This window comes from Chinchilla lanigera, unplaced genomic scaffold (genome assembly GCF_000276665.1).
Source record: "Chinchilla lanigera isolate Chin_1 unplaced genomic scaffold, ChiLan1.0 scaffold00003, whole genome shotgun sequence".
NCBI lineage: Eukaryota > Metazoa > Chordata > Mammalia > Rodentia > Chinchillidae > Chinchilla > Chinchilla lanigera.
In genome coordinates, this window is record NW_004955404.1 from 718,814 (window position 1) to 742,089 (window position 23,276).

A 23,276-nucleotide genomic window follows, 5' to 3' on the forward strand; every position below is an offset into this window, starting at 1 on the left:
GAAACCAAATTCTGGAAAATGTTTGACTACACAGAAAGAATAGAAAGAATGAAAAGAATACACCATATACAATGCAGACTAAAGTCCTACAGTACTAATAACAGTGTTCAGTATGAATAGCCCAATACACCAATCCAAGACAGCATGGCTGATGGATTACACAACGTGACCCAGAGACTGTGTCCACCAGCAGCTCAATGCAGATAGCAGGACGGGTGGGGGAAGTCAGACCACCTGCTGGTGCGATCTCCCACCAGACCGCAGTTGGCCTGTGTGTGCAAGTCCCCAACCCTCTGCTCAGGGCTTGGTGCCTGAGGCAGCAGCGCTGACTGAGCCATGAGAACCAGGACACACCCGCCAGATGGGAGCATGACATCAACACAAAGATTACACTGACAGCCTGACAGCATGTGGAGACCCGTCACTCAGGCATGGGTGTGGGGGTGCCCGATGTCACTCGGACGTTGGAGCACTGATGCTGGAGGCACAACCTGGGCACTCCCGGTCCTTGAGGGAGGGATTCATTGTGTCCTTGGGAGCATGAATCTGCCACACGAAGGAAACACCCACATGCAAGCCAGGGACCTTGGAGAACTCCAGACAACTATGCTGAGGGCTCCACTACAGGCCCCCAACATGCGTAGTATGCACCACAGCGGTCCTGAGGGGAGGACCTGGCCCCTGCTGTGCAGACCCGAGGGTGTGGCCGCATGTCTTGCTACCTTTGTCACCAGTGGGGCACTGGGGAGGTACAGGGTCCCTGCGCCTTGCTCTTCACGACCCCATCTGGACCTCTGATGATCTATCTCTAAATAAAACACTTAACTTAAAAACGTTACGTGATCTGAAGAGGCCTCTACAGTTCAAACACAAACAAGCTACAAACATCATTTTCTGCAGGTGCCAAGCTGCGGAGATGCGTCCTGTGCCAGCCCCGCCTCGCATAGAGGTCCCGCCCCTGAACCAAGGCCCCGCCCCTCGCCGAGGCCCCGCCCACCGTAGGCCAGTCGCCTCCTGTCCTCCGCTAAGGGCCCGCCCCTCGCCTCACCTCGCGGAAGCCCTGCTCAAAGTGGCGCAGGCGCAGGCACTGCTGCAGCTTCTGCTGGTGCTTGGCCCAGAACTCGTCGAAGGCAGCTTCCGTCTCATGCAGCTGCGCCAGGAGCCTACAGAGGGTGCGGGCGCAGGAGAGGGATGAGGCCCTGATCCCGGATCCCGGAATCCGGGCGGCCGAGGTGGGGGACAAGTCAGCAGAGTGGGGCGTCCCTCTGCACCTCACGGGGGAGGGGGTCTCGCCAGGCAGGGCTCAGCCTTGTGGCACCCACAGCTGCAAGGGCAGGGGCCGCGGGGGCTTCCTCAGCTCTGACCCAGGGTGGGGGGCAGTGTCCTGCACCTCCGGATCCAGCCAACTCCTGGCAGGCCTTTCTGACTGCTGTTTGACAGACCGGGAAACAGTCCTGGTGCGGTGCCCTGAGGGTCTCGAGTGCATGATGTGTGGTGCGCACCGGCTGGTGTGGGCCTCACCTCTGCACGGTGGTTTGGCTGTCCAGCTGGTCCTGGTTCACGCCCTGCGCTGAGCCTTCTGCCGGCGGGTCCTGGAGGCTCTGGAGGATGCCCTGCCCCTCCTGGAGCGCCAGCCGCAGATCCTCCTGCGGACACAGAGCAGCCTTGCACTGCGGCCCACTTGGGTGTGTGGTCAGACCTCAGGGCCATTGTGCAGGGTGGCACAAAGCCATCCCCTCTTTGTGACTATGCCCACACACACCCCACACTGGGAGTGGCAGGTGTCGGGCAGCTCCTATTTGCACCAGGGCAGCGCTAGGGCTAGGGGCATTGGGGTGAGGTAAAAATGTAACCAGAAACCAGGCTTCCTAACTCCCATCTCTCTTCTGAGCTAGCCTCTCTGCAGGGTGAAGGCTGATCTGGGCATGACTATCTGGCTGGCAGAGCCAGGACAGAGTTCTGGAGACACCCAGCAAGCCATGGCCCTGCACACGGGCAGCAGACGTGAGAGCTCAGGTGGCAGCATGTTAAGCCCAGAGAGGACGTAGAGGCTGCAGTTCATCGCCTCTTCCCTGCCTGTAGTGAGGGGTGGGGTGGGGCTCCTGCATCCTTAGCCTTCCAGCCATTGAGCACCACTCAGAGAGGGCAGCCCCTGGCCGGCGGGCTTGCAGCCTGTGCTGGAGGAAGGGCCAGCTCACGCCTGTGACACTGGGCCGCCGTTTCCAGGGTCACTCAGACATCTTGGAAGCTGCCACAAGCGAGGGAAGAGCCGCGCGTACCTTGGCTTTGTCCTTCTTCTCCGTGTGCGCGCTCAGCACCAAGCTGGTGGAAGGGACGTCGTTCGGCAGCTCGGTCTCGGCCAGCTCCGTCCCGAAGGACTGCAGCATCTGGGCCGTCTGCTTCACCATGAGCGCGAAGCTTTCGATGGCCTGGCGGGGAAACAGCTGGTCAGTGGCCGCACAAGCGCACGGCCGCCTGAAAGCCGACACAGCTGCGACTGCCTGGCGAAGGGAGCGGCCGGACTGCTGTGCCCACATGAGTGACCAGGCCAGGGGCCCTCCCGCACCTACCAGGCAGGCCCTCCAGATGGCCCCGTCACCTAGGGTCATGCCGCCCTCCTTGCTAAGCATTTCACAACCGCAGCACACAGTGGTGCGGTCTCCTTTTCCTGTCTCCAAGCCTGAGCGAACCACTCCCGAACATATTACTCATGTTCGTTCTTCACGATGACTAAGGTCTACTGAGACCTCTCCTCATGCTCGGGGAGGGAGGCTGGCGCTGCCGGGACCGTGTTTTTGGAGAAGGCTGAGTCGTGATGAGAAGCAGCCCTTCTGGGTTGGCTGTGGATCCACGAGGACACCACCATGGGGCGCTGGGTCACACTCACCGTGCGGTGGCACAGCCAGCGTGAGTGGCAGTAGTCCAGGGTCCCCCCGAGGTCCTCGGTCAGCTGTGACTTGTCGATGTAGCCATGCAGTTCTGGCACTGAGCTCAGCATTATGACCTGGGGGAAACAAGGCCCCATCAGCAGAGCACCCAGGGCTTCAGATGAGTGGGCCAGGTTTAAGTCCGGCTGTATCCTCCCTGACCTGGCACCTTCTCTTATTCGCTCTATGCCTGTTTCCTCATTTGTAAAATGGGCATGTTGTGGATCCTACCAGGTCACAGTGGGGGCCCAGGGTGAATTGAGGATGAATGTGCACCCTCAGCAGAGGGGCTGGCACGCAGCAGTGCACAGCTCCACCTCCGAGGAGGCTTAGTGAGGAAAGCTGAGGGTGCTGGATTCCAAACACACTGTCCTCCTGGTCCTGAGCCCAACTCGAGGTCACGTGCTGCTGCTTAGACTCAGCTTAGCATGCAGAGTCAGGCCACTGCCTGGACAGGGGGACCGGCAGCCCCGAGCGGGGACCCGCCGCAGGCTGAGGGGCCCCACACACGCTGTGCTTGTCTCCACCTTCTCAGCGGTTCCTCTGTTCCTCACACCCAGCCCGGGTCATTCCAACCATCAGTTTGAGGTAAAACTTAGCCTCTGCTTTGTGAGTGTCAGGCAGATCTGACGGAACAGGGCTGTGGAGACTGGGCTGTTACTTGATGCAGCGCCGTGAGTTATTAAATCCCGGATTAGTTTAAGGCGGTTCTCAGCAGGGCTGTTTGCTGCCCTGCAGCGGGACAGACAGCATCCGGAGGTGATCTGGGTTGCAGCACCAGGAAGAGGGGCTTTCCCCATTCTAAATATGACAGAACTCGGTTCCCCTCCAAGAGTCCTAGGCAGAGATGACCCCAGGCTCTTGGTCCTAATAAAATTACCCCCTCACGGCCCACCAGCCGCCGCTGGGCCAGGCCCCGCAGGCAGCCTAGCAGCCTGAGGCTGCCACACCCTCCGAGGTCCTCCCGCCCTCTCCGCTCCTCTGCACTGCGTACTTGCTAACAGCCGTCCACACTCTTTGTGGGAGCTGGTGCTTGGACACACAGCTTCCTGGGTGTGCCTCCCCATGTCCTGGCCCTCTTCCCTCTGGCAAAGGATCTGTACCCCTGTTCCCTGTCATCTGCCTTTCATTTTGCTCTTTAATTTATGCACATGTTGAGCTTATCACATAAGAGAAACCATGCGGTATTTAAGCTCACATGTCTGATTTACGTCACTTAACATTTTGGTCTCTAGGTGCATCCTCTGAACACACCTCAGCTTTATCCTTCTTTGTGGCAGAGTAGTGCTCCACTGTGTGTAAACACCACACTTTCCTCATCCATCCATCTGCTGATGGACACATAGGCCACTTCCAAGATGGGGCCAACAGTGAGCTGGGTCACTGTAATGCGCCGTCTTTGGTTCTTTGGGGAAATGCCTAGGAGGGGAACGGCTGGGCCAGACGGGACCCACTTCTGCCAGCTGCTGACACCACCATGCCGCTCTGCACGGGAGGCTGTGCTGAGTGTAGGCCTGTGAGCTTGCCACAGCGCACAGACCTGTTACTAATGGGGTTCACAGCACTCACTGATGCCATTCTGAGCGTAAGGCCATGAGACACGTCACTGCCTGAGAGGCCAGTGGAGACATTGGCCAAACAGCACTGTGCCCTGGTGTCAGGGCCAACTCTGTAGGCCGAGTGACTGCCCACGGCTCTGCTCTCATCAGTTCTAGGATGCTGACTGCCCAGATACAGGTGCCACGGGGCATCAGGGTGCAGTGTCCCAATGAACCAAGAGTCTGTTGTCCCAGGGGCCACCAGGATGGCTCCAGAGACCGCAGGTGCCTCCGGGTAGCCTCACCGTGCAGTGTCTGGCTGCTGCCGCACGGCTTTGTGCCCAAGATCTGGGTAACTGCCATGAGAGGGGGGTGTCCTGCTCCAGAGGTGGCACGGCCTTCACAGACAGGACAGGTGGGCAGGACCATCATGGGCAGGACAAGCAAGATGGCCTAGCACTGGGGAGCTGCCCTGCTCAGAGAGGGGCTCCCTCCTGCCTACGGGGGCAGAGGACAGGGGCGGTCTTCACATGGGGCGGGGAGAGAGGACATCTGCCCCCTGGATCCCAGGTGTACTGCTGGCAGCCTCACAGCCTGCCTTGGCCCCTGCTTTCTGTGCCCTCTGTGGGAGGAACGAGCTCGTGGTTGGCTGGCTGGCAGGGTTGCCAGGGCTGCTACAGGAGCCACTGCTGTGGTGGAACCAGGCATCGTGGCCTCCTGAACTGCACAGGATCTCAGGCACCTCAGAGGCCTGTGTTCTTTAAGAGTCGAGAGAGCAGTGCTCCAGCGGCAGTGGAGGTGTGGATAGCCAGCAGAGAGGGTGGGATAGCTGGGCGTCCTCTATGGGCCTGGGGACCGTCGCACCCTCTCACTGACCCCTCTCCCTGGGTGTGGGGGCGGCTGTGACTCGTGCCTCAGACGAGTGTCTCTGTGGGGCCTGCACACTGTGGGCTTGGGGCACTGGGACCAGGGGTGAGCAGAAAGAGCATCAGCTGCTCCAGGCAGCACCAGGGCAGAGGACCTCGCCTTGAAAGGTGTGTTAATGGCTGCAGCCTGAGGTTAACTGAGTTTGCGAACTCCGACGGTCACAGACAGTCACGGACGCACCTGAGCCAACCAGGCAACCTCAGAGCAGGGCGTACTCACCGGCACCTTCATCTTAAAGTCATCTCTGTGGAACCTGAAGGCGATGTCTGAGAGCGTCCTCTGGAAGAATCCTGTTGGGCGAAGGACGAGGACCAGCTGCAGGTTTGCCGGGAACGATGCCTGCCAGACAGAGAGGGTTGTGGTGTCCTTCAGGGCAGATGAAGCCACGGTGTCACTTTCAGTGGCTGGTGGCCTGACCGAACGCTGCTCGCAAACCCCAAGGTCAGAGGCTTGGGCGAACTGTGTCACTTACGTTCATTTGTGCGAGTTCCCAGTCCCTGCACTCACAAGGGACTTTGAGTGGGGACAGGGCCTTAACAGTGCTGCTGAGAGCAATGAGGCTGTCAGGGTGGCCCTGGCAGTGACGGTCCTCATGTGGAGGGGACTCTGGGCCCAGGTGTGCACAGGAGGAGGTCACGTAAAGACAAGGTAGACAGTGGCAACACTGCTACACCAGGTGCCCGGAGGCCCCCCCCCCACCTTGGGGACAACCCTGCCACCCCTGGGTCTCAGCTCCAGAATGGAATCAAGGACACAGACCCCGACTGTGTGCAGGACTCTGTCACAGGAAGTGAACATACTTGTTCAAAAACGCTACTAGACTCCTGTACGTGTTGCCTAAAACAAAACACAAATAAGCTCCACCCCAGCACGCACACACACACTGGAATAGCGACACAGACCTATTTGTTACTGTTCTGCCGCCTACAGCAATGTGGGACCCGCAAGTTACTTTACTTGTGTGAGCCTCAGTTTTTCTGTGTGCAAGTGGGGACAGAACTGGGCCTGGTCACCACACCATGTTGAGGATGGCATGACCCCAGGCAAGCTGCCTCACAGTCCTGGTGGACAGGGATTAGGTGGCCTCAGGCGTCATCAGCCTGCCCGGTGGGTTCCTGCTCAGTGTGACCCAGGAATTGAGGTGGCAGAGAGCAGGCAGCCGTGCGGCTGGCTCCTCCTGAGGACCTGGGGCCCTCTCTCTTCTCTGCCCCTCTGTGGCAAGGTCAAGTGGACATGACCTGGCTGCAGTGAGCAGTGACTGTCCTCCACCCCTGCAGCTGGGGTGCCCAGCTGTGCTCCATGTGCTGAGGACCCAGCCCGAGGCACCAGGACCTAAAGTTGCTCAGGCCGCCTGTCAGCCAGGGAACCCCACTCCCCTGCACACCTCAGGTCAGCTTCTGGGCCAGGCGCTGCTGGGACCTTGAGACAGAGGCAGGCCCTCACCTGACAGTGTCGCCTGTGCAGCATCACGGAGGTCAGCTCTCTGGGGCCAGGCGGCTTGGGGGATGCCCTGTCTGCCCCACTGGAGATGAGAGATGGGCACACTCCTGTCTGCCTCAGGGTTCCCACTGTGCAAGTTATTGAACCTTCGTAGTCAGCACAATAACCCTCAAATTCTAGACCAGTGAGGAGGCGTTGGTTGTGTACACACACAGGATGTAAACAGCAAGTTAAGCTCTTTCTGGTTTGGAATCTGCTGGGGGTACAGTACTGGGGTTGAGTCCAGGGCCTTCGTTCACACTGAGCTGCATCTTCATCCCCGTTTAGGACTTTTTAAATTTTGTGACAGGGTCTTGGTAAGCGACAAAGTTGCCCAGGCTGGGCGGGATCATCCTTGTGATCCTCCTGTCTCAGCCTCCCAGAGTGCAGGGACTACAGGTGTGTGCCACCAGGCACTATGCCTGGCTCTGAAATCAACCTTCTGTATTAAAAGCTGAGTAAGGTCTAAAATAACAGCTTTAATTGAAAGAATAGAAATAAACAGAAGATTGGAGTGGAGGCTACAAACAATGTAATTTATATTTTTAAAAATTATCAAGTGATCATAAATGACTGTAGGTTTCTACGCAACACAGAAGCCATCCCGCTTACTTCCTGGGGCTGATGCTGACGGACTCTGGGACAGGAATACGGGTGATGACCTGACAGTTGTGGAGGTAGAAACAGAGGTGCTGGCTGGCTCTCGGCTGATATTCTTAGAGACTTAGTGAGAAATCACAAGCTCAGGTGAAGCCAAGGGCACTGCAGAGTCTCCGAACAGCAGCTGAAACCTGGCCAGGCAGACTTGTCAGCTAGCTGCCCATGAACGCTCAGAGGTGATATTAAAAATACACTTGGACACTTGTGCCTCAGCATTAGATGAGGACACCTGAGTCTGAATCAGAGGCTCAAGCCAGTGGGCACAGGTAGGGACTTCCTGGCCCACGCACACTGGCAGGGAGTTCGGACAGCCGCGTGGAGGCTCCGTCCCCCAGGGACACAGGCACACCACCTGAGGGTGCACAGCACAAACTCTTGTGTCCTGGAAGAGTGAGGTGCTTGTGGGATGCTGCTTACCTAACCCTGGGTGACAGGCTGAGTCCCTACTGCCAGGGCATGGCCACCTTTCCTGCCCGGATGACCCTGGCCTGCAGCAGCACGTGCAGGGTGCATCCCACCAGCCCCAGAACGCACAGCCACAGAGCTGGGATCCAGAGCCCATTCCTTCCTCATAAGGTGAGTGTTTCTGCAGCTGAGGAGGATGGCTGAGTGACAGAAGAGTGGGTGGGAGTGTGGCCACAGAAACAGCCACACGCTGACCACCATTCCCCAGCAGTCAGGCAAAACTAACCTGTGGTGCTCAGCCCTGGATGGAGGACTCAGAGGAGAGGCCCTCACCCACCCTAAGCATTGTCATGGAGGACCTGGTGCGGACAAAGAGGAGCCACCCAACCTGGGAGCAGACTGATCCGGGACCCTGGGACCCTCGGACGAGGGCTTTGGCTGGAACAACCAGCTGGGGCTGGAGCTGAGAAGCCAGGAGAAGGTGCTGCAGAAGCTAGCCTGGGTCTCCACAGACTTCAGTGCTGCAGAAGGCCAGAGCAAAACCAAAACACGACGAAGGGGACCAGATGAGGAGACAGCTGACACCACACGTCACCCTAATGGGCTTGGGTTTTAGCAGGGATAGAACAGGGGTTAAGGACATGGGAGACTGCATGTGCATCATTCGCTGGACACTGGTGTTGCTCCAGGACTGCTGTCCTGAGTGGACATGGTCTACAGGCGGCCTTGTCCCTAGGACACACCTACGCTTTCGGGGTATGGGCAAGTAGTCACCATGGCTAGGCCAACAGACAGCCTGTGTGTGTGTGTTGTCTGTCTGTGTACCCATGCGTGTACATCCTGTGTATGTGTGTAGGTGTGTCTGTGTCTCCCGGTGTGTCCCTGAGTGTGTGACTGCATGTGTCTCTATGCGTGTGTGGAGGGGTTCCTGTCTTTGCATATCTGTCTCTGTGCATGTGTGTGGGGTGTTTCTGTGTGCATGTGTCTCACACACACACACACACACACACACACACACACACACACACACACACACAGAGTCTGTGGTTCCTTAAGGAGACAGTGCTCTGTTCACACCCTCTCTTCATTCCTGAAGCTCTCTGGAATGAAGCATTTTGGGGACAAACGCTGACATATGAGCCTCTCTTCTCTGCCAGGGCCACCTCCACCCTCCAGTCTGTCTCAAGCCAACACAGGACACAGGTGCCTTGTGCATGTGTAGGAGCCCAGAGTGAGGTCCTGCTGCATGGAGGGTGGGTCTGCCGGGGTGATGGAGCCCAGGACCACTCCCCACGGTGTGCCTCACACTGTTAGCAACTTGGGGATCCAGCACAGCACTTTGCAGTCAAGAAGCAGGCGGCCTGGGGCCACAGTGTCCATATCCTGGGGGTCAGGATCCTGTAGGACAGGAGTGGAGGGGGGGCCCCGAGACCCCAGCCCTTGAGGCTGTGGTGAGCACCCTATAAACTTTAGTGAAAAACAGGAAGGGGTGATGTTGGCAGGAAGGGCATCCTCTCTGGGGACCTCCAGCCCCTTTCCTTCTGGAATATTCTATGTGGACCAGGTCACCACTGCCCAGGGCTCTGGGCCCCACAGTGGGACAGGAGCTGGACTTTGGGGACAGGGTTGTCTAGGCGACCAGCCCCCTTGGTCCTCACCTGTCCAGCCACCCCTGGAAGCCCAGGGTGAAGGCCAGGCTGTGGGATCAGAGGTCTCTTTGGGAGCCGCGGTGAGAGCCTGGGATGCACTTGCTGCCCACTCTGCCCTCCGTCCCGCAGTGGCTCCTGAGGGCTGAGGGCAGGGTCCTGGCCTCAGGATGGCTGCAGACAGTGCAGGGCCCCCCAGAGGCCTGGTCCCGTGCCATCCCCACCCTTAGACTGCAGCCCCACCTCTTCAGTGGGGGCCGAAGAGACGTCACAGCCCCTCTCCTTTAGTGCCCCGGGCCCTGAGCCTGCACCTGTGCTCCCGGTGCCAGGACAACGCTGACAGCCCCGCTGGACTTTTCACTGAGAAGCTCTCTGGTGTTGGGAAGCTCCTAGTGCCCTCTGCGCTCTCCCTGCCCTGCAGCCCACTCCTCCCTGAGCCCAGGGCTGGCACAGGGCCGGGGTCCAGCAGTGGCACTGGGCGCAGTGGACCTGGTCCTACAGCTGCTTGGTTTGAAGCTTTCCCACGGGCACAGACTGTAGCTTCACAGGGCTCCGTGCTGCCTCGGTGTTGCGCTGAATCTATTGAGTTCAGTTTCCTCTTGGGAACACCCAGGATGGGGGCTCGGCTTGAATGAGGCCAGCTCGAAGGGCAACACATGCTGCTCACACGCTCTCTGAGGAGGAGGGTTAGATCTTGCAGTAGCAGCTACCAATGTACACTCAGATATTCTGTAAAAGACACACCCATCTGGGGCAGTGCAAACCCCTGAGCCCAGCACGTGACCAAGAGAGGCCTGGATCCTTGATTTGGTCTCATTGTCACTGCCTTTGCTCCGGGATGTGACCAGGGACCTGCCTGAGGAGACATACTCCCCACCCGGCCCTGGGTCAGAACGGTCCAGGCAGACACACTCCCCACCCGACACTTGGTTGGACTCAGTGGAGCTCTACTCTGGATCTGCACAGGGTGTCTGATTTTAGGAACACTGGACTTCCTTCAGCTCCTCCCACCTCTTATTTTTCTGTTGCAAGCCAAGCTGAAGGCATCCAACAAAGAAAAACTCCCTGCGCCTAGGGGAGCTGAGCTCAGGAGGCGGCGCACAGGGTGGCTAAGAATAGCCCGCAGTCTTGGAGTGCGGGTCCAGCGGGAGGCCAGGCAGTGGGAGGTGAGGAGCCCGCAGTGTTGCTTCTGCAGCGCCGGTCCCAGACTGGACACTGGGCTCCAGTGTGGATACCCAGGCCCAGCCCCCAGTCAGCACTGCTGGCTCTGAAACATCTCAGGCGCCGGAAGAGTGAAGTGCAGTGCCCGCCTGGCCATGGGCGGCTCATGTGGACAGCGCCAGATGTCCTCCCTGTCCCTACTGCAGAGCCTCCCAGCTGCCCACACTGTCTTCAGCTCACCAGGTGAGCTGAATGGACTGTTCTGGGCCTCTCCGGGCTTCTCCCACACAGCAGTGCCCCAGGTCTGGTCTCCTGCTCACCCTCCGCCCCAGTTTTCAAGCTCCCGGCCATCCATAGCTGGGCTCTCCTGGGATCCCAGCCACTGGGAGGAGGCCCAGCCCGGAGCGGCAATGGACCTGGCTGCTGGGGCCCTGCCCCCGCCCTGACAGCCTCTTGCGTGCCACCTCTGCCTGGCCGCCCCCTCAGGGGTCCTTGCTGCTCTGTGCCTGCCTGCCAGGCCTCCTGCTTATCCCCTTCATGTCTGCACAGCAATGCTACCGGCCAGCACCTGGCAGCCCAGAGCATGCTGGGTCCACGCTGGAACCACCAGCAAGTCCAGGAACGGGAAAGCACTGCGCCCAAAGAGAACGTGGGTCAGTCTGCTGGACAGAGCCTAGGCTCTGCTTTTCCAAACCAACCAGGGATGCTGTTACCAACTCTGTGTTATAGGACAGGGTTCATGCAAGAATAGAAACTCAAACACTGTTTTCTCAGTGATGATTTCCATGTAACAAAGCTGTAAAGCGGAGGGCAGCTGCTCAGAAACCCCCAATCCCCACGCGACGAAGGTGAAACTACTTCCACCTGATGCAGGTTGCTACAGGCTGCCCAGCAGCCTCAGGGCAGTCTTGCGGGACCACTTCCCACTTTGCAAAGTAACGACTGCATTTCTTAAAAAGCAGGTTCCTGTTTGGGGACCTCGCGTCATCTAAGCCAGGAGCGAAGCATGTGGTGATGGTACCGTGGCACGTGTGGCATGCTTGACCTGGGTACCTTGCATGTCTGTGGCCATGGGTTCAGTGAGGTACTGAGCTCAGGCCTCGGCTGGGCAGTGGTCTCATGCGGTGCACAGGCTGCCTCAAAGGCAGAGGTGGGGGCCCGGCCCTGAGGGGCTAGAAGGTGGGGACAGGTGTGGGTGGGTGTGCGTGAGGATGTGTGGCCTCTGCCAGGTGGCCACAGGTCCACTGCAGGTGGAAGGCCTGGCCCTAGGCGGATGGACGCTGGCACTGACCCCAGGGATCCTGGATGCGTGCTGACCCATGGTTCATCACGCTCCTAGTTGGCACAGGTGCTGGGTTGGCCGGTATGATGGTGCTGTTACACGTGTTACACCCATGTGGCCTTCCCTTGTGGTGATGCACCCCAGCCTGGGGACCTTGTAGTGTCTGCCCAGGATGGACTGCCACCACAGAGGCAGCTGCCAGGACATGGTGCTGACACCAGCTTCCTACGACTAGGTTCCAGGTCTGCCCGCCTCTGAGTCATGTGCAGAGGGATCTACACATGCAATGGGCATTGAACATGGGGTGAGCTGGCAGTAGCCAGTTACAAGTACTGGCCGGGCCCTAGGGACACAGGCCAGGGGCTGACTGTGTAGGTGCGTGTTTCTCGTGAGAATGGTCAGGCAATTCCATCCCTTTTAGGAACTGAGGTCTAGGGGCATGTGTGCCAGGTGGGTACAGGGACAGGAGGTGACAGGCAGTGCAGGGGACCCAGCCAGACCTCACATAGGATTGGGCTGTGAGACACGAGCTCTGGTAAAGATGGCCTGCGACAGCCCCTGTGGAGACAGAGGGAGCTCCTCCTGGGCCCCTGGCTGTGGGCACAGCCCTGAGAGGCAGGGGACTCAGGACGCTGCACATTCAGGACTCTGTGGGAGGCAGGAGTCTCACCAGGACTGAGGCTGTCCAGAGTCACCGAGGGTGCCCTCCAGGCAGACAAGCCAACTCCAGCCCCTTTGGACAGACAACCACCCCGGAAGCTGACAGGCAGGGCGGGAGTGAGGGTGACTGCTGGGAGCCGCGCTTCTCTCCACAGTGGGAGGAGTGGAGCAATGCCAAGATGAGACTTGGGCTTTCTGGGTGCTGGTTACATTCTCTCCTTTCCCCTCGATGACGGCCGTGGGCTAAAAACACCAGTGGCCCGATACTGCAGGAGAGGGAGCCCGGAGAGCCCGGCTGTGGGCTTCACGGAGCAGACAGCCCTGGAAATGTGGGTTCCCACGTGCTTGGAGGGGATGCTAAGGAAGGCAAAGGAAGAAACAGTGCTCAGAAAAAGCTGTTCAATGCAATTTCCTACCGCTACCCTGAAGCTGGCTTACACTCCATATTCTACCTTTTAAGAGCTTCATGCCCATTTCAGGGCGACTGCAATCACAGCAGGCTCCTTAACAGCAAAACCACCCAAGAACATGAGTGTGCACATGTGCACACACATATGAACACACGCTGCACACCGCACACATACACACACACACACACACACACACACACAGCAACCGGCCCAGCCCTACCATGGAGCACCAACTGCTTCGGCACTGGGAGAGGAGCTGTGTGCTGTCGCCCGCCTGGAGAAAGGCAGGGCTGCCTGATACTTACTGCTATTCGCAGGACCGATGCCTTCACGGAGGTCCATTTGTCCTGCCTCCGGTCGATGACCAGGATGAATCCGATGCCAGCATCCTGCAGGCTGAAACAAGGACAGACACCTGCAGTTAGTGTGTGCAGGGGCGCTCTACCCCTATGCCATTCTGCATGAAGAACACGTCTGCCAGAGCCCGGGCGGCCCCACTCCATCACGTCTGGGGTCTGCTGTCCTCTAAGGAGGGCAGAGATCTTTGGGGTGCTGGTTACATTTGGCCTAAAATCAGCCACATCCACTCAGAGACCAGCAAAGCCATCCTTTCTTGGAGCCAGGCATCTTGTCCAAGACAAAGAGCAGGTCACTTCCTCCCCCTGTGGCTGGCTTGGCTCACTGCACCCGGAACAAGCGCTAGGACCCGTACGTCATGTCAGCCCCGGCATCTCAGGTCCCCATGTGCGTCCACATTAGGAGATCCCTCCAGATGTCACCGCCACGGGCTTGGGCGTGAACCCCCCAGGTTTCCAGAGGCTCACGCGCATCCGTCAGGAGCGTGGCACAGGCTCTCGCCCTGTGCAGCAGTGGCATCTGAAGCAGGGGACCAAGCTCCTGAGTTGTGTAACTGCTCCGCGTCCCCGGCCCAGCCTGACGGCAGGAGCCTGAGTCACAGTGTAGGCGCGGGAGGGTGGCTTCCGCCAGGCTTTCACATCCAAGCCAATGGTGCAACGCCAGCAGCTGTCACCACCAGCCAATGCATGGCAGAAGCGAGGAGACAGCCTAGGATGATGCTGGCTTGCATTGCTAATTTCCAGATCTCTGAGCAGAGCCGAGCGGGCCGTTTCTGGGTTACAGTGAAAATCAGAATTCTGCAGAGCATTCGACATGCAGTCTGCAGTGCTGTGTGTGTCGTGAGTGCTCTGTCTCCGATCTAAGGATGCAACGGTCACGCAGAGCGTGTATCTGTGTGTGCCCTCAGCGGTGCTCACACTGCGCTACATAATGAGGGCTCCACATGGGCGGGAGGGATTTGCTTCAGTAGCAGCCAAGCACTTCCAGGTACACGCACAAATAAACATAAGCTTTCACTCAAAACAACCCTTCTGCTGTTGATCATGCCACACAGATTTCAGGCCTGCTTGTGGCGGGTGGCTGGCAGCCTGGTGAGGAGACAGAGCAGAACCCTGTGTCCACCAGGCCTGGTGCTCGGGTGCCTAGCTCCTCCCCAGCAACCCCAGCAGGATTTTGCTGCAGCTTCCCTGACTCCAGCTGGTAGTGGGTGATTCCAGCCCGGGAATCACCAGCCTAGGCCACACAATCCCCAGCTTAGCCCAGGGTCCAGACACAGCAGGGAGGAGGTGGCAGGAGGTGGCATCAAGGCAGCTGCCCGAGGGACAAGTGCTCTGCTGCGGTGGCAGCCAGCCAAGTCCTCTTTGGGAAGGCTACAAAGGTCCAGTTATTTTCCCAGCTGTGTAGTCTGTGTGCGGCTGCAGAGCTGCTGGGCTCTGGAGACAGCTTGGCTGATGGGATGCCACCTTCTTGTGTCCCCCCCCACCAGGGACGTTCTGGGGTTGCCTTTGTGTCACCAACCAGGCCCTGCCACTTCCCAGAGACAGAAGAGGGGCCCCAGGCTGGCTGGCCCGTAATAATGTGCTCTCACCAAACCAGGGGTGCAAGAACTCCCCAAGGCAGAACTGACTTGCAGGGCTTGCTGAGAGCAGCTGCAGGAGGGGTGTGCAAGGGAGGGAGGAGGGACATGGCCTCCCTGCAGTGACCACGGCTCTCGGGGCCCTGTGGTGGCCCTTCAGCCCGAGCCACCTTGAGTCTTCAGCAACATGAGCAATGACAGTGTCTCTGGCTTGGGGCCCCCGAGCCAGCGGGGGATCAGCGCTGCTGCTGCTGCTGCTGCTGCTGAGCTCACTGTTTCGCTGAGCAGCAAAGCCTGACTCAGTTTCTCCCTTATATTTGAACAGAGCTTCAGCTGCAGTGGGCGGCAGCCTCAGACTCCAGCCTCTCTGCACCCACAGACCCCTCAATATTCTGGCTGATGCCCTTCTCAGCCTCTCACCCCACCATTCCCCCTCTGTGGCCCACATCTGCCGTCACACCCGGCCCTCACTCCACGGCCACGGTCCCCAGCCCCTTTCCCATGTGGCCTCCACACTGGGTCACATGGTCATCTCATGTCTTTGCCCAGCCGACAGGCGTGCCAGGCACCTAGCGCCGTCTGCCAAGCAGCCATCCCCTCCAAGGGCCCCTGACTGGGGTGTTCACTCTCTCATACAGAAGACACTCGGGGTCAAAGTCTCACAGCACAAATGTCTCCGTATCACGACCGCCGCTGCACCCCGATGTCACAAAGCCAGCATTTGTTTCTCACAGAAAAGCAAAGTTGCCAACAACTAAAATTTGAACGACACGTGGAACACAAGGAACTAGAAGTTCACAGGCGCTCAGAGACGTGCACTAGCAAACGGCGCCTCGAGGAGGTGGCCTGTGTGGCCTGGCGTGGACGGCTGAGGGCGCTGGCTCTGCTGTCTCCCGGGCAGGAGGGCGCGGGTGGATGCCACTGCTCGCTCTGGCTACTCGGAGTGGAGCACACAGGGGTTAGAGGGCAGGGGGCTCCTCCTCCTAGGGGAGGTGCCTCTGCTCCCTGGTGTAGCTGGAGCTGAGTGTGGGGCTCAGACCCACACCCCTTCTCCACCAAGGCTCCTGGTGACCGTGTGAGGCCAGGACTGCATCTTGCAGGGGACAGCAAGCGTGAGTCATGAGCCTCAGCGGCTCTGCAGGTGGCAGCAAAGGAACAGGTGGGCAGGTGAACAGGGCCCAGCACTCGCAGCTCAGCCCACAGACCCCCACGTGGCCTCCCAAGCAGTGGCCCGTCAGCCGCTCACAGCTGAGTCCGAGGCCAGAGCATCCCTTTGGGCCTTGATGAACAAAGCGTACTCTCATGACGCCTGTGCTTCCTTCGGGCCCATGGCTCCTGCAGCACCGTGGCCGGGAGTTGGCACTGGGTGTGGGTGAGCAGGGCACAGAGCAGCTGGGCATGGGGCTGGGCCCCACCTTCTCCAGGGCCTGCCCCACTGTCTGGTGGCCAGCTCTCGGGTGGGGCAGGCAGGAGGAACCACTGGTCCTGGGACAGGGTGGGGGGGCATTGGGAGTCGAGCCTCTCCAAACCCTCTGCAGAAACAGTGGGGGCACGAGCCCCACACACAGACCACTGTCATGGTCACCTGCCTCATTGCTAGGACACGGTTCTCCACACCCAGAGCTTAAACCAGGAGAGGGTTAATTTGGCTCATGTGTTTAGTCCATGATGGGCTGGCTCCAAGGCAGGGCCGCTCTGCACGTGGAGGAGTGCTGCTCAGAGCACCAAGGACAGGAAGTAGAGAGAGGGGCGGAGCTGCGAGGGAGATGGACCCTCAGACCATGCCCAGGGACCACCTCCTCCCACCAGACCCCGCCCCTTCCCACCAGGCCCCGCCCCTTCCCACCAGCCTCGCCTCCTCTCATCAGGCCCCACCTCCTCAGCCAGGCTCCACCTCCCAACATCACAGCCCACTATAAGCTCATGGCAGACTAAGACAGGGACGAGCCTCACACCCACAACCAAGCTCCTCCCGCAGCGCTGCCTAGAGGACATTGAGAGAGTGCGACACCTCCCTAGGGGTCATCACTACTTTTCAGGTGGAGAACAGCCCTCATGGCGGGAGGGAGGCTGAGGGCAGAGGAACAGGGTGCTCTGTAGCAGGAGCACTGGAGGAAAGGTTGGGGAGCTTGGCCTGGGTGTGGGGCGCGTGCAGTACTGACAGCCGGAGAGACAGGCTGCGTGATGGGCCATGCGGAGGGCAGGGGGACAGGAAGGATGACACAGACAGTGGGGAAGCAACTCCTCTGCTGTAGGAAGCACCTCTGCGGCTTGTTTCTAAGAGGTCTTGCAAACGCTTCCCCTTTCTAGGATCCTTTCTCACGCAGGGACCTCCAGAGGACACGCACAGCTCTACGTGCACGATGTACTGGTGACAGGAAGAACGAGACTGCAGGCGCGCAGAGCCTTCCAGAAGGCTCCCAGGGACACTGATGACAGCCCTACTGTGGCACCCCTGGGGGCAAGCACGGTCACCCTGCCGAGGAGGCCCAGGCCTGCTGTGGGTGCAGGGCAGCCTTCTCCAAGGGGTGGTGCATGCACGGATCTAACTGAGGGTGGGGTAGCTTTCCCCGCACAGGGCCATCCTCTGCCCAGCTTCTGGGGCGTCCAGCCAGGTCCTATAGGTTCAGAGGTTTTAAGCAGGGCAGTGACTGTCACCCAAGGCCCCAAGGGCCAGGATCAGCAGGCAGAGGCCTCTGGAGACTCCTCAGGCCAGCAGGAATGGCCACCTCCTAGGCCCCTCGGGTGGACTGCTGTGGGCAGTGGAAATGGGCCACGACACCCTGCGTTTCACACTGTTGCTGGGCAGGTGTCCCCAGCCCAGCAGCTTATGCTGGTCCTGCCCAGCTCCACAGCCCCTAGGCCTAGAAGGAAATGGTGTCACAGTGGTGGATGGCCAGCTGTGGAGGGCATGGTGGCCAGTGCTTGAAGACAAGGAACAAGAACACAGTCCTCCAGAAATGATCGTCCTAAACCTTTGGGTCCAGGCCAGCAGCCGCTGTCCCCTATCCTTGGCCTCAGGGACCATCCTCACCCCAAGGACGGCCTCCCTGAGCATTTATCCCAGGCCCTGACCCCACCTGGCCTGGACCTCCTCCTTCTGCCTGTGCCATGAGACAAGTTGCTCACCGGTCACTGGGAGACCACGGCCAGAGCTGCAGCCGCCCCTGAGCAGCCACACCTTCAGGGTTTCTGGCCCTGAGTGCGCCTACCGCTGCCCTCACTGCCAAATTCCAGGGCTCCCCACCCCACCCCCAGCTGGACCCTGACACAGGACTTATGCTGCGGCCCCCCTTGGCCACTGCCAGCCGCCGAGGGCAGCAGTTACTGGGCTCAGCTCCCCGTCTACACCATCTGCTTCCTTCATAGCAGAAGGCCATGATGTCCGTGGGCAATGGCCACCACCTCCTATGGGGAAGGACACAGGGCCCACCTTGTCCCTAAATGAGGGCATGGTGGCCGTGATGCAACCAGGTCACAGACCGATAGTACCCAGTCGTGGGTCACCCTGTGCAGGACTGGGCTGTAACCTACTTTGTTTTCTTCTTCCGTGGCCACCTGTTCTCAGGGTCATCACGCTGGGCAGTTACAGAAAGACAACATACCAAAGAATGAGGGGCTGCCCTAAATGCCCCAGTCCACAGGCGACCCCAGGCCTCTCCCTTCCAACACAGCCAGACTACACCGCAACCTCCTGCTGCTGACCCCCGCCCATGGCACTCCGGCATCTCCCACCCACACACGCCTGGGTCGAGGGGTGCCTGGCTCCCAGCTCCCAGAACGAAGGGCTCTTCACGAGGGTTCTGAGGCCCTCAACCCAGACTGTCCTGGGGCCCACCTTGCGCAGTCCTGCGGGTCCTTGGCTGACCCTAAGCAGGCCAGCCCATCCACAGCTCTGTGATGCCCACCCCCCAGGCGGCTCCCCAGGGCTCTGTGCTGTGCCCCCAGGCTCCCAGACTGGCCCCTCTCCTCTGTGTGAGGACCCCTGTCACAGCGGCTCCAGCTCTCCTGCCTGCCCCACTGCCCCTCCTGTAGTGCCCTTCTGTGACCCCCAGGGCTGTGTGCCTGTGCGCCACCCGCCGGGTGCACAACCACAGCCTTACCCCTTATCTCTTGGTCCCACTGCGCCCAGAAGCCTGGGCTTGTCCAAGGTGGTGGCGTGAGAAGGGAAGAACAGACCCCTCTGGGGAGATGGAGGTGAAGGGCCGCCCCTTCCAGGGCTGGATGTTTAAGGCTTGCATGGATCATAGGTTCTGGGAGATCAGATTCAGCTCCTGGGAAGGAGAGCTCTGAGCTGCCATGCCAGGGTGCCACCCATCCAGCCATGTCCCAGATGACCACTCACATGTCCCTTGTCCCACAGTCAGAAGGGCAGCGTCCACTCCATTACATGTCCCATATGTGTGGACGGGACCTGTCTCCCTCAGTCGAATACTTCACCATGGCCATCAGTACGGGACAGGCTGAACCAAGCACCTATCTCTACCTGTCACAGTACCAGAGTTAAAACCCAGAAGCACAATTCTTTTCAACACGACAGAATCAACGCTTGGTTGAAAAAGGGACAGCTACCATCCTTAAAGGTGGTTGTCAGCAATGGGGTGACCTCGCCCTGCTACCCTCTGGGCCCCCGGGGTGGGGGCAACCTTCCCACGTGCCCAGTGCCCAGCCCGGAGCACACACCTGGGGATGCTGGTGAGATAGGTCATGACATTCTGGAACTCCTTGTCCGGGACCTCACTGAAGGCAGGGTAGTCAGGGAAAGTAATGACTGGGCTTCCGTCCTGCCCCCGTCCACCTGGAGAGAGGAAGCAGACACTCAGCAGGGCCCCGGCCCCTCTGCTCCCCAGCAGTGCCCGCTACTCTCCCCAAGCCCTAAGGCTTCAAATGCAAGAAGGAGGGTTCTTTATTGCTTTTGTTTTTTTTTCTGTGCAGCACTGGGGATTGAACTCAGGCCCTTCACACTGAAGAATGTCCCCAGCCCTTTTCATATTTTACTGTGAGACAGGGCTTCTACATTCTCCAAGTTGGACTCAACCTTGGATCTTCCTGTCTCAGCTCCCAAGGGTTCTGAGATTCCAGGCCTGCACTACCCTACCTGGCTTATATTTTCACTATGAAAAAATGTATGCATACTGATAAAAAATTCAGTGTCTTGAGAAGCAAATTTAAGCAGTTGCCTGTTACCTCTGCCGGGGCGACCACCCCATTTCTCCCACCCCCTTCCCTCCCCTCTTCTGTGCACTTTTGCACACTCAGATGTGTCTGGATGGACAGACAGCCTTGCATCCTGCCTGGGCCCCAGTTCTGGGAACCTTGCAGGGTCCCAGGCTCTGTAAGTGACACGACTTTACTCCTGTGCTATGTGGCATCTGTGCCGGCACCTGCTCTACCGACTGTTCAGGCTGCGGCGGGTGCTCCAGCAGGAGGGCAGGCAGGGTGCACAGACATGTACACACATGTGCACACATAGCCACGCCCACACACACATCCTGGAGGCTCCAACACAACGGGCCAGGTAAGAGTATCCCCACACTTGGCCCTGCCTGCTCCTGCAGAGAACATGGACTTCAATGCCCTGTGGCCCCATTTTTGCTGGTGGGGACAGCCAGGCGACCCCTGACCTTCATAGTAGGACAGAGAACCCCCCCATGGGGTAAAGCCTTCTCCTCAAAGCTGCCCTCCTGGGCGTCCGGTCCCCACTGGCTCTGTTGATTAGGCTAAGCCCACCTGGGCATGTCCTAGCACTTGGGTCAGTGTCCCCCGGTTCCTACTGGGTTTGATCCCTAACGTAAAGGCCTCAAGGGCAGAAGCTTGATCCAACTGTGGTGTGTAGAGGGGTCCTGGAGGTGACCAGGGTTAGATAAGGCCACGGAGCCCCTTGGTTGAGCCCTGGCAGCTTCATAGGCAGAGGAGAGAGAGAGAGAGAGCAGAGGGCACACAGACACACGTTCCCCCACACCACCTCCAGCCTCTGCCAGCAGGACAGTCATCACGGGATGTGGCCCTCAGCCTTGGGTCTCCAGTACCAAAGTCGACCTCTTTCTTGGGGCACACACAGGGCAGTGTGTTGTCTAGGGCAACAGGAAGTGCTGAGCCCCTGCCCTACCCTGCCTTGCAGTGTGGAGGCCACCTGGCTGCCGCTGTCCAGAGCAGGTGGGCAGCCCCGCGAGGCTTTTCCAGCTCACGGGCTGCGGCCACCTCAGATCCCTGCTGGGTCCTCAACTCACCGGACAGGTAGGCAAAGCGCTTCCTCAGCTGCTCCTGGATGTCAGCGGCGCAGAGTGGGACGAGGTCCTGGTGCATGATCTCATCTATGGGAAGAGAGACACGGGTCATGGGGAGGAGGCCGGCCCACACCGCACCATGGCATCACAGCAGGGAGGCGTCAGTGGCCAGCAGGGGGCACCCCTGTTCCTCAGCACAGGGACTGGGGATGGGGGCTTCCACATTTATGATTCGTGGGAGAAATGGAGGGAGGGAGGAGAGTGACAGAAAGGGAGAGGCGAAAGAGAGGACAAGGGGGAGGAGAAAAAGGGGGACAAGGAGAGAGACAGCACAGCAGAGCGGGAGAGCAGGGGCTCTCACACGGTGAACAGGCACACGAGGCCCCATCCCTACCCACTCCCAAGGCCCAGGGCAGCTCCGCTCAGCCTGCTGCCTCATCAGCAGGGACATAGGCATGCAACTGCACACTCAGCTTTGCTAACCCCACACACGCAGGCGCCCAGGTCCTGGTCACCACAGGGACCCGCGTCCCCACACACGCAGGCGCCCAGGTCCTGGTCACCACAGGGACCCCCGTCCCCACACACGCAGGCGCCCAGGTCCTGGTCATCACAGGGAGCCACGTGTCCCCCTGTCCTCCCCACACACACACCGTTTCCTGGTGAGGCAAGGCAGCAGCTGGCCTGACCTAACTTCAGCAGTGACAGGCAGGAGGCTCCTGCCATTTGTCTCCTGCCAGCTCTAGTTAAGGTCTGGGGGTAAGTGGTGGCATGTCCAGCTGTGCTGGGATGGTGCCCACAGGAGCTCAGATGGCCGGCTCAGCTCTGGATATGCCACATGACTGCAGCCACTGCGCCTGCAGCCACAGCGGGGCTGGGCTCAGTCTCGCCTGGCTTCCGTGTCCTCAGTCTCCCGCACGTTCCGAGCCCTGGCCAATCCCGTGTCTCGCTCAGCAGCAGCCAGTCCTGGACAGGGTAAGGTCTCTGCAGCACAGTGTGATCAGGCTGACGACCTACAAGGGTTTCAAGGTCAGCCTGGCCGGGAATGTTGCTCGGGGAAGAGTGCATGCCTGGCACCCCGACAGACCCTCAGAAAGACAAACACATAAGTAAAAACTTTAAAATAAGAATTTTTAAAAATATTCAATTCTCCACTTGGAAGACTGCACTGCAAACAGTGGAGAATGTGGGTCATGGAGACTTCACTGCCAGAAAGCGCCGGAGGCGGCAGATAGGATCTGTGCTGCCTTGGCCTCGAATCCTGCTCTTCCAGTTCTGCAGATGAGGCAGGTAAACACCACACTGAGGCCGAGGCCCACAAAAGCCATGTCCAGACCTGTGGACCCGACCCTGGGACCCCTCTGTCTCACCTCTGAGGGCCGGCTGCCAGGGCATGGTGGGCAGGGCGCCGTGGCCGAGGACAAGGGGCATATACACTGGTTCCTGCCCACCAGCCTAGAAGTCAGCCGGGTATTCTTGACGACTGCCCAATGCTCGGAATCCATCCAGGCAGCAGCCGCTTGTGCAGGGGACACAGGACCTGAAATAGTTACTCTACCAAACCTGGATGGGTCGGCGAGTGATTTGTGACCTGTGGGCTCCCCATTTTGTGTGGGGTGCACATGAAGGGCCACGGATCTGTCCTAGCTGGATGGCTGGATGTGCAAATTCTCCGGAGGTTCCTTCTTGCAGTGGGAAGCCCGGGGACCCCCCTCCTACCAAGTTCTAACCTAGGGGAAGCAGGTCCTGCAAGCCCGTGGGGCCAATGGTCTGTCTAGGTCCTCAGACTCGGGCCATGGGGAAGTGTGTGGGTGCAGAGGGCCAGCAAGCCCTCTGCAGCTGGGGACAGTGGTCAGCCAATGTTGAGGTCCATCCCTGAGCCACTGGGCATGCTGAGGCTCACCAGGACCTGAACACAGTCCTGGGAACCTCTGCCCAGATGTGCAAACCCCATCATGACGACCTCAGATGTCACCTGCTTGCGAGTGAGAGCCCAACATGGGCATCCCTGTGGGGTTCGC

At 59.4% G+C, this 23,276-nt stretch overlaps 1 protein-coding gene across 1 annotated transcript in view; it reads right to left on the reverse strand.

Annotated features, from left to right (window-relative positions):
- Mcf2l (MCF.2 cell line derived transforming sequence-like) overlaps positions 1 to 23,276 on the reverse strand; it is a gene marked incomplete at its 5' end in the record, with an annotated part of 89,229 nt that overhangs the window by 20,897 nt on the left and 45,056 nt on the right. Inside the window, 8 exon segments of the mRNA XM_013515593.1 lie at positions 1,049 to 1,163; positions 1,522 to 1,646; positions 2,280 to 2,429; positions 2,888 to 3,004; positions 5,612 to 5,731; positions 13,401 to 13,491; positions 19,712 to 19,826; positions 21,259 to 21,342. Coding sequence (XP_013371047.1) covers positions 1,049 to 1,163; positions 1,522 to 1,646; positions 2,280 to 2,429; positions 2,888 to 3,004; positions 5,612 to 5,731; positions 13,401 to 13,491; positions 19,712 to 19,826; positions 21,259 to 21,342 — 917 coding nt within the window.